This window comes from Pseudorasbora parva, chromosome 15 (genome assembly GCF_024679245.1).
Source record: "Pseudorasbora parva isolate DD20220531a chromosome 15, ASM2467924v1, whole genome shotgun sequence".
NCBI classification, from domain to species: Eukaryota; Metazoa; Chordata; class Actinopteri; order Cypriniformes; family Gobionidae; genus Pseudorasbora; species Pseudorasbora parva.
In genome coordinates, this window is record NC_090186.1 from 23,828,470 (window position 1) to 23,843,017 (window position 14,548).

Here is a 14,548-nt window from a genome sequence, read left to right on the forward strand (position 1 = left end):
CGCCATCGGAAGGGAATTGCGGGCATACTCGATCCAAGAGAGCTGTTGGCACCAGGAACTCGGGTTATTAGATGTCAGACAGCGGAGCATTCTTTCAAGATCCTGGTTGACCCGCTCACATTGGCCATTGGTCTGGGGATGAAAACCGGAAGACAGACTAGCAGAGGCCCCGATCTGTCTACAAAATTCCTTCCAAAACCGAGAGACAAACTGAGGTCCCCTATCAGAAACCACGTCAACCGGCAACCCATGAAGATGGAAGACGTGATCCACCACCAGCTGAGCCGTCTCTCGGGTGGAAGGTAACTTGGCCAGGGGAATGAAATGGGCCGCTTTGGAAAACCGATCCACCACCGTAAGGATGACAGTGTTGCCCTTAGAGAGGGGGAGTCCAGACACAAAATCAAGAGCGATGTGGGACCATGGGCGGGAGGGTATGGGGAGGGGACGAAGCAGACCATCAGGAGGGCGATTAACAGGCTTACATTGACCACAGGTGGGACAGGCCAACACAAACTGTCTGACATCAGCAGCCATGGATGGCCACCAGAAACGTTGACGGATGGCAGACAACGTTCCCCGAAACCCTGGATGCAGACCAGCCTGGAAGAGTGGGCCCACTGAAGGACATCAGAGCGCAGCGCAGCCGACACAAACAACCTACCCACAGGACACTCTCTCGGCACTTGCACCCCCCCGACCGGTCTTCTCTACTCGCCGCTCGATACCCCAGGACAGAGCCCCGACCACCACTCCTTCAGGGAGAATGGCATCAGCCGTAAGCTCCTCCTCAGGGGCACCAAACTGACGTGAGAGAGCGTCGGGCTTAGTATTTTTGGTACCCGGCCGGTACGACAGGGTGAAGCTAAACCGGCCAAAGAAGAGTGCCCAGCGGGCCTGTCGCGAGTTCAACCTCTTGGCCGAACGGATATATTCCAGATTCTTATGATCCGTCCAGACCAAGAAGGGCTGCGCTGACCCCTCCAACCAGTGGCGCCACTCACCCAAAGCCAACCTGACCGCCAGAAGCTCCTTGTTGCCGATGTCATAGTTACGTTCAGCAGGGCTGAGTCGGCGAGAAAAGAATGCACAAGGATGCACCTTCCCATCGCAGAGGGAACGCTGAGATAGGACTGCGCCAACTCCGACATCCGATGCGTCAACTTCAACAATAAAATGGGACTCCGGATCTGGAACACATAAGACAGGTGCAGAGATAAATCGGGACTTTAAAGTATCAAAGGCCACCTGAGCATCATGATTCCAATAGAAGACCACCTTGGAGGATGTTAACGCATTCAGCGGTGCAGCGATCTGACCGAAGTTCCTGATGAAACGACGGTAGAAATTGTCGAACCCCAGGAAACGCTGCAAAGCTTTGCGGGAGTCTGGAACGGGCCACTTAGCAACAGCCTTTACCTTAGCGGGATCAGGTCTGATCCCCCTGGACGAGATTATATGACCAAGGAACGTAACGGACTCGGCGTCGAATTCGCACTTCTCCGCCTTGACAAACAGCTGGTTCTCTAACAAACGCTGGAGAACCCGTCTAACATGTTGGGTGTGTACCTTCAAAGAGGGAGAAAAAATAAGAATGTCATCCAGATACACAAAGACAAACTGATTAATCATGTTCCCCAACACGCCATTGACGAGTCCTTGGAAGACAGCCGGAGCATTGGTTAGCCCAAACGGAAGAACCAAATACTCGTAGTGCCCCGAAGGAGTGTTGAATGCCGTCTTCCACTCATCCCCCTCCCGAATACGCACCAAGTAGTAAGCGTTGCGGAGGTCCAATTTGGTGAAGACCCGAGCTCCCTGTAACAACTCAAAAGCAGAAGACATTAAAGGTAGGGGATACCTGTTCTTAACAGTAATGTCATTCAAGCCTCTATAATCAATACAGGGCCGTAGGGAACCGTCCTTCTTCTGAACGAAGAAGAACCCAGCACCCGCCGGAGAGGAGGAGTGACGGATGAGACCAGACTGAAGCGACTCGCGAATATATTTGTCCATAGCCTCTCTTTCTGGACCAGATAGGGAGTATAAACGTCCCCTAGGCGGAGAAGTGCCCGGGAGAAGATCTATGGCGCAGTCGTATGGACGATGAGGAGGTAGCGAGGTGGCCCGAGACCGACTGAAAACCGCACGCAGATCCAAGTATTCCGCCGGAACCCCGGTAACGTCAGGAGGATCCACCTGTGAAACACAAGACACAGAGACCGGAGAAAACGCAGCACCCAGACAAGACACATGACAAGACTGACTCCAGGCTAAAATAGAGTTATTGACCCAGTCAATCTGAGGATTGTGTTTGAGCAACCAGGGGAGCCCTAATATCAATGGGCTGTTAGGAGAGTCCAAAATAAACAGTTCAATCTCCTCGCTATGATTGCCAGAAATAATCAGACTCACGCGAGGTGTAATGTGGGTGACAGTGATGAGAGGATTGCCTGCCAGTGACCAAGCCGTAACGGGTTCCGCAAGGCGGATGAGCGGAATCCTCCATCTCCTGGCAGTGGCTGCATCCAGGAAGTTCCCCTCAGCACCCGAATCCAGAAGAGCTTGGCCAGTGTGAGACTCCCCCCGGCAGACGAGAAGAAAAGGCAGCTGAGAGCGTTTGGCTGGAGAGTTAAAACAAGGAAGAGCGCCCACCAGGACTCTCCGACTCACTGGTGGGCCTTGGCTTTTAAAGGACACTGAGTAACAAAGTGACCCGGTTTACCACAGTACAGGCACAGCCCCTTGGTTAAACGCTCCTGCTTCTGTTGTGATGTCAATCTTAAACGACCCAACTGCATCGGTTCAGAATCAGCTGGCAGAGAATTCTCAGCATTGTTGGATGATACCTCCAGGCGGCGCCATGAAGACTCGGATAGGCGGAGCTGACGACGCCAATTCAGACGACTCTCAACACGCAGAGCGAGATTAATAATATCATCCAACCTCCGAGGAAGTTCAATGGCAGCCAGTTCGTCGGCAATGTCCGGATCCAGCCTGTCTAGGAAGCGAGCGCGCAAGGCCCCCTCATTCCATCCGCACGCAGCCGCCAAAGTTTGGAACTGTATGGAGTAGTCCGTGACGGTACTCTCTCTCTGCGTGAGACATGATAACTGAGCTGCCGCCTCATCTCCTTGTGCTGAACGATCAAATAATTTCGCCATCTCACGACGAAAGTTTTCAAAAGAGGCACAGCAGGGAGCGCGGGCATTCCAGACCGCAATTCCCCATTCGCGAGCCCGCCCGGAGAGAAGGGTTAACACAAACGCTACTTTCGCTTCTTCGGTGGCATAACGCCGAGGCTGCAGAGCGAAAACCAGGGCGCACTGAGACAGAAAGGCTTGGCAAGAATTCGGATCGCCATCATAAATCGGGGGATTATTAGCATGGGGCTCGGGTTCAGGCTGGACCACCGCACGAGGAACAGGCGCTCGGTTAGTAGCTTCTCTCTGAAGCTCATCGACCCGTGAAAGAAGTTCTGCTACGCGAGCATTCAGTGCGTCCACCTCCTGAGCCCGTGGAGTTGATTTGAGTAGAATGTTGACCCAGCAAAACTCCTTGCTGGACCAGGGCAGAATGCAATGTGTCCGAACCCGCTGAATCCATAACTGGTCAGACCGTTCAGTCACGGTTCTGTCACGGAGGAAAAGGCTGGATTCAAATGCGGGTCAACAAAGGCTTTATTAACTGAACAAAAAATATACTGAAGAAATCTTCAGCCAAACAGCAGTCCAGACAGGGAGAACAGAGCTGCGCGAATGACCCCGAGCTTTCCCAGGAGACGGCTGCGATCCAATGGCAGAGGGTCAGCACCAAGTTCAGCGAGAGATGGAGAGAACAGAGAACACCGCTGACTTGACGCTAAAACACTGGAGTCTGCAGTCTGGAGTCTCACGACAAGACAAGGCAAGACTGGTGAAGCACAACAAAAGGAGTCACGACGAACTCGAAGGCATGAACGATAACGGTCGGACAAAAGACAGCGAAACACGAGGATCTATAAAGGGAGGATAATGATTAGATAACACAGACCAGGTGAGAGGACAGATGATCTAACCAGTGGGAACAGGTAGGGGCGGAGACACGAGCACGTGGCGAGCTGTCAAAACAAAGCCACGCACCCACACAAAACAATGCAAACGCTAGAAAGACAGGTGATCAGACACGAGACCCGACACTAATTATCCTTTCAGATGTTACTAAAAGTAGATCTATTTTAGTTTTAGAGTGTTTCGTAATCCTTGTTGGTTGCTGAACAAGTTGGAAAATATTTAAATTGTCCATTGTATGCTTTAGTGTTTTCCTATCTTTCTTGCATCCCAGTTTACATTAAAGTCTCCAGTTACAATAATTTCATTGGACTTATTTATGTGTTGTATGATGTTTAAGTAGTACCTGTAATTGTTGATAGAAGTCCACTTTGGCTGATGGAGGATGGTAAAGGCAAACCAAAGTAAAAATCATCTCTGCAGAGAGGGACATTTTTACAGAAACATTTTCACTTTTGACCTCACTTGGCACACTTAGTGTGTTCACTACAAATTATTTTTCACATACAGCAATACACCTCCACCTCTTCCTATAGGCTTACCTCTATCCCTTCTGGACACATTATAGTCAGGGAAAACAACACCAGCTTCAGGGGATGATTCTTTAAACCAAGTTTCTGATAGGCCTAATATATCAATATTTGACTTGATCCACTTGATTCTGATTGGTCAATTGTGCATTCCAGCAGTACGTTATTTCCAGATAACGACCGCCTATATTAAATAACACACCACTCATTCGTTAACTACGAGTTATCTTGACCGGTACTACTTAAGGCGGACATACACGGTGCGTTTTTTGCTGTCGTACGAACTCGCAGACGTTTTTTTTTCTCGTGAGAAATCGCGTGGACATCGTGAATGCTCGTATGGTCGCCGCTCACACCATAGATATCCATAATAAAGGCTAGATGTCATACAGCGGAGTCACCATCGTCATCACCAGCGGCCATCTTGTCACAGGCAAGCTTTCTGTCGGGCTCTGTGGAACCTGATGAAACTGATCTGTACGAAAATAAAATACTCTTATCACGCTGAAATATTGACGGATTTACAAACGGTTTGGTTTCTTACAAACGTTATTAACATGGCTACAAATCTGGATGCTTTAACATGTTGAAATTGCAGATTTTCGTTTCGATAAACGACTTAATCGTGCAGCTTGTGTATAAAAAACAATATTCTAGCCGCTATAACTCTGTGCCAGTACTTCACACAATTATTCTTCTTGTTTCCTAAGAAACTACAGGGTCTCAGCTTTCTAAAGAGGCATTTGATGGTAGGCAAAATTAGGTGGGAAAATTAGGTGAGGTTGTGATCTCTGAAGTAGGCACAGTGAAATGTAGGGGGGAAAATCCTAGTGAATTGCGTTTTTTGAAGTTAAAATAGACTTAAATTTAGAGTTAAATTTTCTTTTCTTTTCTTTTTTTTTAAATACAAATGTTCTTATTATAAAGTATGTGTGTGTGTGTGTGTGTGTGTATATATATATATATATATATATATATATATATATATATACATACATACAGGTCCTTCTAAAAAAATTAGCATATTGTGATAAAGTTAATTATTTTCCATAATGTAATAATAAAAATTAAACTTTCATATATTTTAGATTCATTGCACACCAACTGAAATATTTCAGGTCTTTTATTGTTTTATTACTGATGATTTTGGCATACAGCTCATGAAAACCCAAAATCTCAAAAAATTAACATATTTCATCCGACCAATAAAAGAAAAGTGTTTTTAATACAAAAATGAAGTAAACCTTCAAATAATTATGTTCAGTTATGCACTCAATACTTGGTCGGGAATGGGGCGTAGAATGGAGGCAATCAGCCTGTGGCACTGCTGAGGTGTTATGGAGGCCCAGGATGCTTCGATAGCGGCCTTAAGCTCATCCAGAGTGTTGGGTCTTGCGTCTCTCAACTTTCTCTTCACAATATCCCACAGATTCTCTATGGGGTTCAGGTCAGGAGAGTTGGCATGCCAATTGAGCACAGTAATACCATGGTCAGTAAACCATTTACCAGTGGTTTTGGCACTGTGAGCAGGTTCCAGGTCGTGCTGAAAAACCAAATCTTCATCTCCATAAAGCTTTTCAGCAGATGGAAGCATGAAGTGCTCCAAAATCTCCTGATAGCTAGCTGCTTGACCCTGCCCTTGATAAAACACAGTGGACCAACACCAGCAGCTGACATGGCACCCCAGACCATCACTGACTGTGGGTACTTGACACTGGACTTCAGGCATTTTGGCATTTCCTTCTCTCCAATCTTATTTTTTGTATTTTATATTTTTTGTATCTGAAGCAGCAACATTGAAAGCTCCGGTGTCTGTGTTTAACACGAAAGCTCGGGTGATCGTGGCCGGCTCGTGGTACAAACAGTCGTGCTGTGTACCAGCTGATTTGATGCAATGATCAAATTAAATGACTCGTAGCGTCTGCAATATCTCACGACCTCCCAAGTGTCCGAATTCGCACAGTGTACGCCCGTCTTTATATACTTAACGTGTCACTCCACTGTCGTTGACTGTCTGGTGCATAGACCGCAAAAAAATATGGACGACTCAACATCATCCGTTTCCGCTTGCCAGATTTGCAGATCTCCACTCTGCGCAGTAGAGATTTCGGGACCGGTGTCCCAGAGCAGGAAGTAGAGCAGGAAGTACAGTCGCGATATCAAAAGCACGCCCACACCCTCGCAGATGCAGAACAATGAATTATGTTGGTGTGAAATAAACAGTTATGGAAATGTAGAAATTAAAGCTAAAGCTCCAATCTGCTCCCAAAAATTCCGAAAAAAGTCTGTTAGTGCCTCAGTGACAACTTCACTCAGAGAAGACGTCGATCTCAGCTGTCAATCATGACATCACCCCCCCCCCCTTTTTTTATAGCATCAAATAACTAACTAAAACTAAACTTATTTTAAAAACGAACACTTGAAATTATATCATTGTGATGATAACTGCCTTCAATGACATAAACTAAATTTTGGGGAAAAATATTTGAAGTGTAATTTTATTGTTTAGTTTGCCTCGCTCCATTAGAAAACACAGAGGGGCGGCTATACTGGGACTGGTCACAGGGGGGCGATCGAGGTGCGAAATCTTCAGTATTTAAAGCCCCTTTCACACTGCGATTCCAGCAAATACACGGATAATGCGACCCGGCATTTGTTCCTGGGCCGCTAGATTTGGTCCATTCACACTGCCAGGGAAATACGGTAATATGTGCGCTTTCACACACAACGTTTAACGGGTCGAGTTGACACGTGACATCCGGCTGTGACGCATAATGGTGAGCGATCTCAGCTTCAGCGCGGATAGTAAGGAGCTCCATGGTCTTGACTTGTGTCCAGTTTGCACACATTTCTGCTTGTTTAATTTTAGTTTCTTTTGTATACGAACACTCTCTGTGTTTAAAACACAGACTAGCTCTTCTGGCACTGCAGGGTTGTATTATTGAAGAAACAAGCTCTTGGAGTCGCACGATAACTACGTACACGTTGCGGCATTAGTTTCGGCTTTTGTTCACACAGCGCTCGTCCCGGGTCGAATCCCGCAATATTACTAGGTCCCCGACCCGGGTCGAATTCGGTAATCAATGCCGGGACGTGGTTGCTTTCACACAGAAGGCGACCCGGCAATGTTCCGGGAATATTGCGGGTCCGACGTGCAGTGTGAAAGGGGCTTGAGAGGGATACTGCAGGCTGGGGTCTGGTGTCATCATGTGACTGAAACACTTAGCAATTAACAATCAAGAGTTACAATGGAAGAAGACTTCAAGGTGTTCACCCAAAAATGTGAATTAGCCCATGATTTACTCACCCTCAAGTCATCCTAGGTATATATGACATTCTTCTTTCAGACTAATAAAATCTGAGTAATATTTACAAAGTCCTGGCTAATCCAAGCTTTTTAATGGCAGTAGTTTTAGCTCTGTTTTTGAAATCCATAAAAAAATGAAGCTGTCCGTCAAACAATGTGCTCCACACGGCTCTGGGGGATTAATAAAGGCCTTCTGATGCAAATCGATGAGTTTAAGAAAAATATCCATATTTCAAACATTATTTAAATTAAAGTTTGGCCAATTGCCTTTCGTTTTCAATTTATGCGAAAAGTGTTCAAAGTGCCTAAGGTAGTCAGATGTAGGCCTAGTGTATGCATCTTGAATCGCGAGAAAGCACTTTCAACACTGTGTCCAGAGAAGGCGATTGGCCAGAGCTTTAAGTTTAAATAGGGACAATTTTCTTACAAAAACACATCGATTCGCTTCACAAGCCCCCAGAGCCGTGTGGAACACGTTATTTGACGGACAGCTGCATTTTTATGGACTTCAAAAACAGAGCTACAACTAACTGCAATTATATTGCTTGTATTAGCCAGGACCTTTTAAATACCGTAATTCCTCAAATAAAGACCTGGGGTCTCATTTATAAACCATGCATACACACAAAACAGGGCTGGAAACGTATGTATGCCAGTTCCCAAGGTTGTGATCTTTAAAAAACAAACTTAACGGGAGAATGTACGCACCTTTAAGCAAACTTTGAGCAGTGCGTACGCACATTCTGGAGACAAAGGGAATTGGCGACACAGATGGTGAGGTTGTGAACTGAAGTTAGATTGTAGTAAATAAATGTACGAAGAACGAATATAAGAATTAATGAGATTTAATTTTTACTCAATTTCATAAGTTATATCCACATTATCATGAAGATTAAATCCAACAGTTTTGTTGTGCTGATTGTTTTAGACTATATGCACCTAGTAAATTCCAAACTTAATTCAAAATGTATTAAAAAAATAATATTAATAATCAGCGCTGCCTTACAGTCACGTTGTCCACAACGGAAACACAGGAGGCGATGGCGCAACTACATGTAGTACAGAATAGCATGAAATACCCTTTTATTAGAGAATTGCAGAACGAAATATTTACCTTAATGTAGCCTACATATGTCATAAAATGTCAAAGTCTGCAAATACAGACTTAATACAAATTCTGAATTAAGTTGCAGGAAATTACTAGTCATCCAACTTTTTATATCAGTTATGCATTTCTTTAATCTTGTGAATTTGTAAGTTTTGTCAGGGTGTGAAGAAATACATAGCTGAGTATCTTCAGTATAACAATATATTTCCATGAGTATATCAGGGCGGGTTGCTCTCAGGAGCACAGTGAATTCAAGCATTATACCATGACTGTTTAGCTTAGAAATCTAGATGCAGCAGCAAATCTAATCTGCCGCGAGTATCGTCTAGCAACTCTCAATACCTTATGAGCTGTAAAACCCACACTCTGGTCAGGCCAATCACATTGTGTATAGCGGTGGGCAGTGCTTAATATAATGACGGCAGAGTTGCGCTTGCGTGCTACTAGTAAACACAGAAGCTGGTGAACAGCGCTCTTTCGAATCAGCTTTGACAGCTACTCTGGAAGACTTGGAGTTAAGCTTTTCTCTGATAAAAGAATGGCATTGAAGTCATTCTTAAAAAGGGAAGATGTGTTCGGAGTTTTGCCGACCGAATACAGTGAAAGTTTAATCTGTCAACTAGCTCCGCTTTTTTGCTCTGGTTGGTTGTAGCCCTATCCAATAGCGTGCTGAGGGAGTCTGAAAGACAACAATTTATCCCGCCCCTCAGATTGAGCCCTGTCAGTGGTGAGTTTCCAGACCAAACATCTTGATGTGGGTATGGCTTGTCAGGCTAGTGACCATTGCCACCTGTGTCAATTTGTGAAATTTTCTCACTATTAAATAAAATACAAACACAGTTAACTGTTAGTGGTATTATAATAAAGTGGAAACAATTAGGAGCAACAGCAACTCAGCCATGAAGTGGTAGGCCATCTAAAATCATAGATAGGGGCACATAGTGCACAGAAATCGTCAACTTATGCAAAGTCAATAAGTGTATAGAGAGCTTCATGGAATATGTTTCCATGGCTGAGCAGCTGCATCCATGCCTACATCACCAAGTGATGTGTGTAATGCAGTTGTGTAAAGCATGGCCTCTAGAGCAGTGGAGATGTGTTCTCTGGAATTATGAATTACAATTCTCTCGCTGCAATCCAATGGACAAGTTGGGGTTTGGTGGTTGCCAGGAGAACACTGATTATTTTAATTATTTTAAAGCTGAAATTGCCTGACTGCATTTTGTCGAGTGTAAAGTTTGGTGGAGGGGGGATTTATGGTTGTGTGGTTGTTTTTTCAGGGGTTGGACATGGTACCTTTGTTACAGTGAAATGAACACTTAATGCTTCAGCATACCAAGACATTTTGGACAATTTAATGCTCCCAACTTTGTGGGAAAATTTTGGGAATGGCCCTTTAATGTTTCAACATGACTGTGCACTAGTGCACAAAGAAAGGTCCATTAAGACATGGATGAGCGACCTTGGTGTGGAGGAACTTTACTGGCTTGCACAGACCCCTGACCTCAACCCAAAGCACACCTTTGTGGTGAATCAGAGTGGAGACTGCAAGCCAGGCCTTCTCATCCAAAATCATTACCTTACCTCACAAATGTGCTTCTAGAATAATGGTCAAAAATCCCCATAAACAGACTCCTAAACCTTGTGGAAAGCCATCCCAGAAGAGTTGAAGCTGTTATAGCCTCAAAGGGTGGGCCAACTCCACATTAAACACTATGGATTAAGAATGGGATGTCATTAAAGTTTATGTGCATGTTAAAGCAGGTGTCCCAAAATGTTTGGCAATATAATGTATATTTTCTAATACAAAAGCATTTCCCTCATAACCTTCCCTCATTCACTGTGTCATTCCAATATCTCAGGCACATATACATTACTTGTTTTTTTTCTTCTCCTATTTCAGACCTTTGTGAATGACTTGAGAATTCCAGACCAAACATACATAACCCTCAAGCTGTCGGACATTGTTCGTTTTGGATATGATATCCTTTTTCCTGATTTCCTGCATCCAAGGCAGGCAACCTTGGTTGAAGCAGTTTGTTTAGCATTTTACTGTATAACATGTTGAAGAAACTGTTACCATTATTTAAATGAGATACAACTGATATATTATTGTGGCATCATTAGATTTCAGATGAACCCACCATAAAAAGACAGATCAGCTGCCTGCTTTATGTCTGCTTAAGATACAGGTATTCATCTTTAATATTTGTATACATCGAAGTTGTAATGTACTGACTTAACATAAAGAGCACATTCACATGTGTATATTCTTGAGAAGAGTCAGCATAAAGTCCCCGAAGAGGCCCTCAAGGTATGGTTCTAGCTGTTTATGTGTGTATTTGTCTTTTCTGTGTTCTATATAAAGCATAAAAAAAAATTATGCATGTTTTATGCAATTCATATTTTTGTGGACTGCCCCCTGCTGTGTCAGCATGAGAAGTACACCAGTCAGCTGCAGATGGGCGTAAAATCTGCAGAGGGCAAGCAACAGAACCTGCAGGAAGAAAGAGTCAAATTAGAGCGTTCTGAACGCAAGAGTCTCACAGGTAAGAGTGATAAAGAATCACCAAAGACAGGAGAAAAAGTCAGAGTGAGAGAGTTATAAAAATAATTTTAAAAAGTTTTGTAACATACACAGGGTATCTAACAACAATATTCTGTATCTTGTCTAGAGCATTTGTCAATCTCTGTTTATCTGTAACACTGCAGTACAGTGTAAAACGCTCCTAGTTAAGCTTTTGGTCAGGTGACAGATACTAAAGATAATCCTTATGCCTTAGACCAGCTGCTGGCACAACATTGGCACATACACCGACCTAAATGATTATTAGGAACACCTGTTCAATTTCTCATTAATGCGATTATCTAATCAACCACATGGCAGTTGCTTCAATGCATTTAGGGGTGTGGTCCTGGTCAAGACCATAGGCTTGTTTGAGATGCGCCTTGCCTCGCCTGAAATAAAGGTGAGACTAGGCAGCTGCTGAGGGGAGGAGTGGAAAAAGTGCAGGCAAGCCGGACAGTTCTCTCTTCTCGTAGTGGATCAGACACCTTGCGAGATCAGTTACAGATATCGCGGTATTCACACTAGTGCACTTTGTTGCTGATGAACTGGATGTAATTTAAGTTCTGTTGCTTTTATATGAAAATAAATATTATGAACAAGACACCTAAAGTTTTTTTTATTTATTTCCATTCGAAAGACCTGTTTATCAAGCCTTTTTACTTTAATTACTTACATGTTTTTATATATTTTTATTAATATGACAACAATCACATAACCAACAGAGAGAGATTGCACTCTCCGAGAGTTTGAGAATATTCACACATAATTTATACACATAAAAACATGATATCAGAGTTTTAAAATCAAATATAAAAAAAAAAAAGATCCATAGGCCATCATGGTTGTTTAAACCAATGAGCATTAAGCTGTGTTGTCAGCAAGTCGTTTCCCATTATGCTTTTGCTCAGCGCAGTCGGTGGAGAGCAACTGCGCTTGACTGCAGAATCCGATACGTCCGCCTCGCCATCGCGAGAGATTTTTGACATACGTCAGCATGACATCAGAGCAAGGCACACATTTCTAACCGGCATGCATTTCACGCTGATCACTGGTGATCGGTTCTGCACAGATTTTGCTCATCTCAAACAAGCCTAATCTCCTGAACTCCAAACTGAATGTCAGAATGGGAAAGAAAGGTGATTTAAGCAATTTTGAGTGTAGCATGGTTGTTGGTGCCAGATGTGCCGGTCTGAGCATTTCACAATCTGCTCAGTTAATGGGATTTTCACGCACAACCATTTCTAGGGTTTACAAAGAATGGTGTGAAAGGGAAAACCATCAAGTATGCGGCAGTCCTGTGGGCGAAAATGCCTTGTTGATGCTAGAGGAGAATGGGCTGACTGATTCAAGCTGATAGAAGTGTAAATTTGACTGAAATTTGTGAAGCCACAACACGCACAACAATAGCAGAAGACCCCACCGGGTACCACTCATCTCCACTACAAATAGAAAAAAGAGTCTACAATTTGCACAAGCTCACCAAATTTGGACAGTTGAAGACTTGAAAAATGTTGCCTGGTCTGATGAGTCTCGATTTCTGTTGAGACATTCAGATGGTAGAGTCAGAATTTGGCGTAAACAGAATGAGAACATGGATCCATCATGCCTTGTTACCACTGTGCAGGCTGGTGGTGGTGTAATGGTGTGGGGGATGTCATCTTGGCACACTTTAGGCCCCTTAGTGCCAATTGGGCATCATTTAAATGCCATTTGCCTACCTAAGCATTGTTTCTGCCCATGTCCATCCCTTTATGATCACCATGTGCCCCTCCTCTGATGGCTACTTCCAGCAGGATACACAATGTCACAAAGCTGAATCATTTCAAATTGGTTTCTTGAACATGACAGTGAGTTCACTGTACTAAAATGGCCCCCACAGTCACCAGATCTTAGCACAATAGAACATCTTTGGGATGTGGTGGAATGGAAGCTTTATGCCCTGGATGTGCATCCCACAAATCTCCATCAACTGCAAAATGCTATCCAATCAATATGGGCCAACAATTCTAAAGAATGCTTTCAGCACCTTGTTGAATCAATCCTATGTAGAATTAAGGCAGTTCTGAAGGCGAAAGGGGGTTAGACACAATTAGTATGGTGTTCCTAATAATCCTTTAGGTGAGTGTACATCATTGAGCATTTGTTGCTGTTAACGCTTGACCATTCAACCTGTAAAGCCAAGTGCTGAAAAGTTTATTAAATATATAAAAGTGGTGTCTAAAAGTCTGACATCCTATATATGTTGAATCTATTTTTAATACAAATAATATTATCAGTTTTAATTTTAGAGAAACTGAAATTAGAAAGTCAATATGAGGGTTATTTGAGTTTTTACATAAAATAGTGAAACAATAATAAAAATGTATATATAATAATAATAATAATAATAATAATAATAATAATAATAATAATATTTGTTAGGTTACATTAAAATGTATGCAAGACTATGCAAATAGTAATTAAAAAGATTTAATATGATGTACTCAATTTCTAGATAAGCTTACACATTGATATTGTTTTGTTCTATTGTAATTATGTTAACATTCACTATAAAAATCTACTTAACATCCAGTATACTAGACATCAAATTCATAATCACAAGAAAACGTGTTTCAAGTCATATGATATACCGATTCGTCATATGGGTTATATGCTAGAAAATAATACAAATTTGTCCAGTATACTAGGTGTTTGGAATAAGGATGATAGTCTATACTTTTTGTGTTATAGTAAACTTATAAGAGCTGCTCCAACCCTCTGAGAGTGATAACATGTTTATTACTTATAACTAACTTAATTATCTCTGTTTATCTCTCATATCCTCTCTTTCTCTTTACATATGTGTTCCTCTTCAGAGTCCCCTGTACCCCGGCCAACACCATTGTATGGCCAGCCATCATGGTGGGGTGAAGAGGACTCTGGGAACAAGGGAGCACACAATGAAGTACAAAGGTCAGGTGAAAATCATTCAGGTAAGAACTTGTC

At 43.2% G+C, this 14,548-nt stretch overlaps 1 protein-coding gene across 5 annotated transcripts in view; it reads left to right on the forward strand.

Moving 5' to 3' along the window:
• The window catches only part of cep170bb (centrosomal protein 170Bb), a 55,352-nt gene that overhangs the window by 14,969 nt on the left and 25,835 nt on the right, over window positions 1-14,548 (forward strand). For all 5 annotated transcript variants that reach the window (XM_067417414.1, XM_067417413.1, XM_067417416.1 and 2 more), the window contains exons 4-7: window positions 10,898-10,976; window positions 11,250-11,308; window positions 11,429-11,543; window positions 14,419-14,535. In XM_067417414.1, coding sequence (XP_067273515.1) covers window positions 10,898-10,976; window positions 11,250-11,308; window positions 11,429-11,543; window positions 14,419-14,535 — 370 coding nt within the window. The remainder of the gene's footprint in view (window positions 1-10,897; window positions 10,977-11,249; window positions 11,309-11,428; window positions 11,544-14,418; window positions 14,536-14,548) is intronic.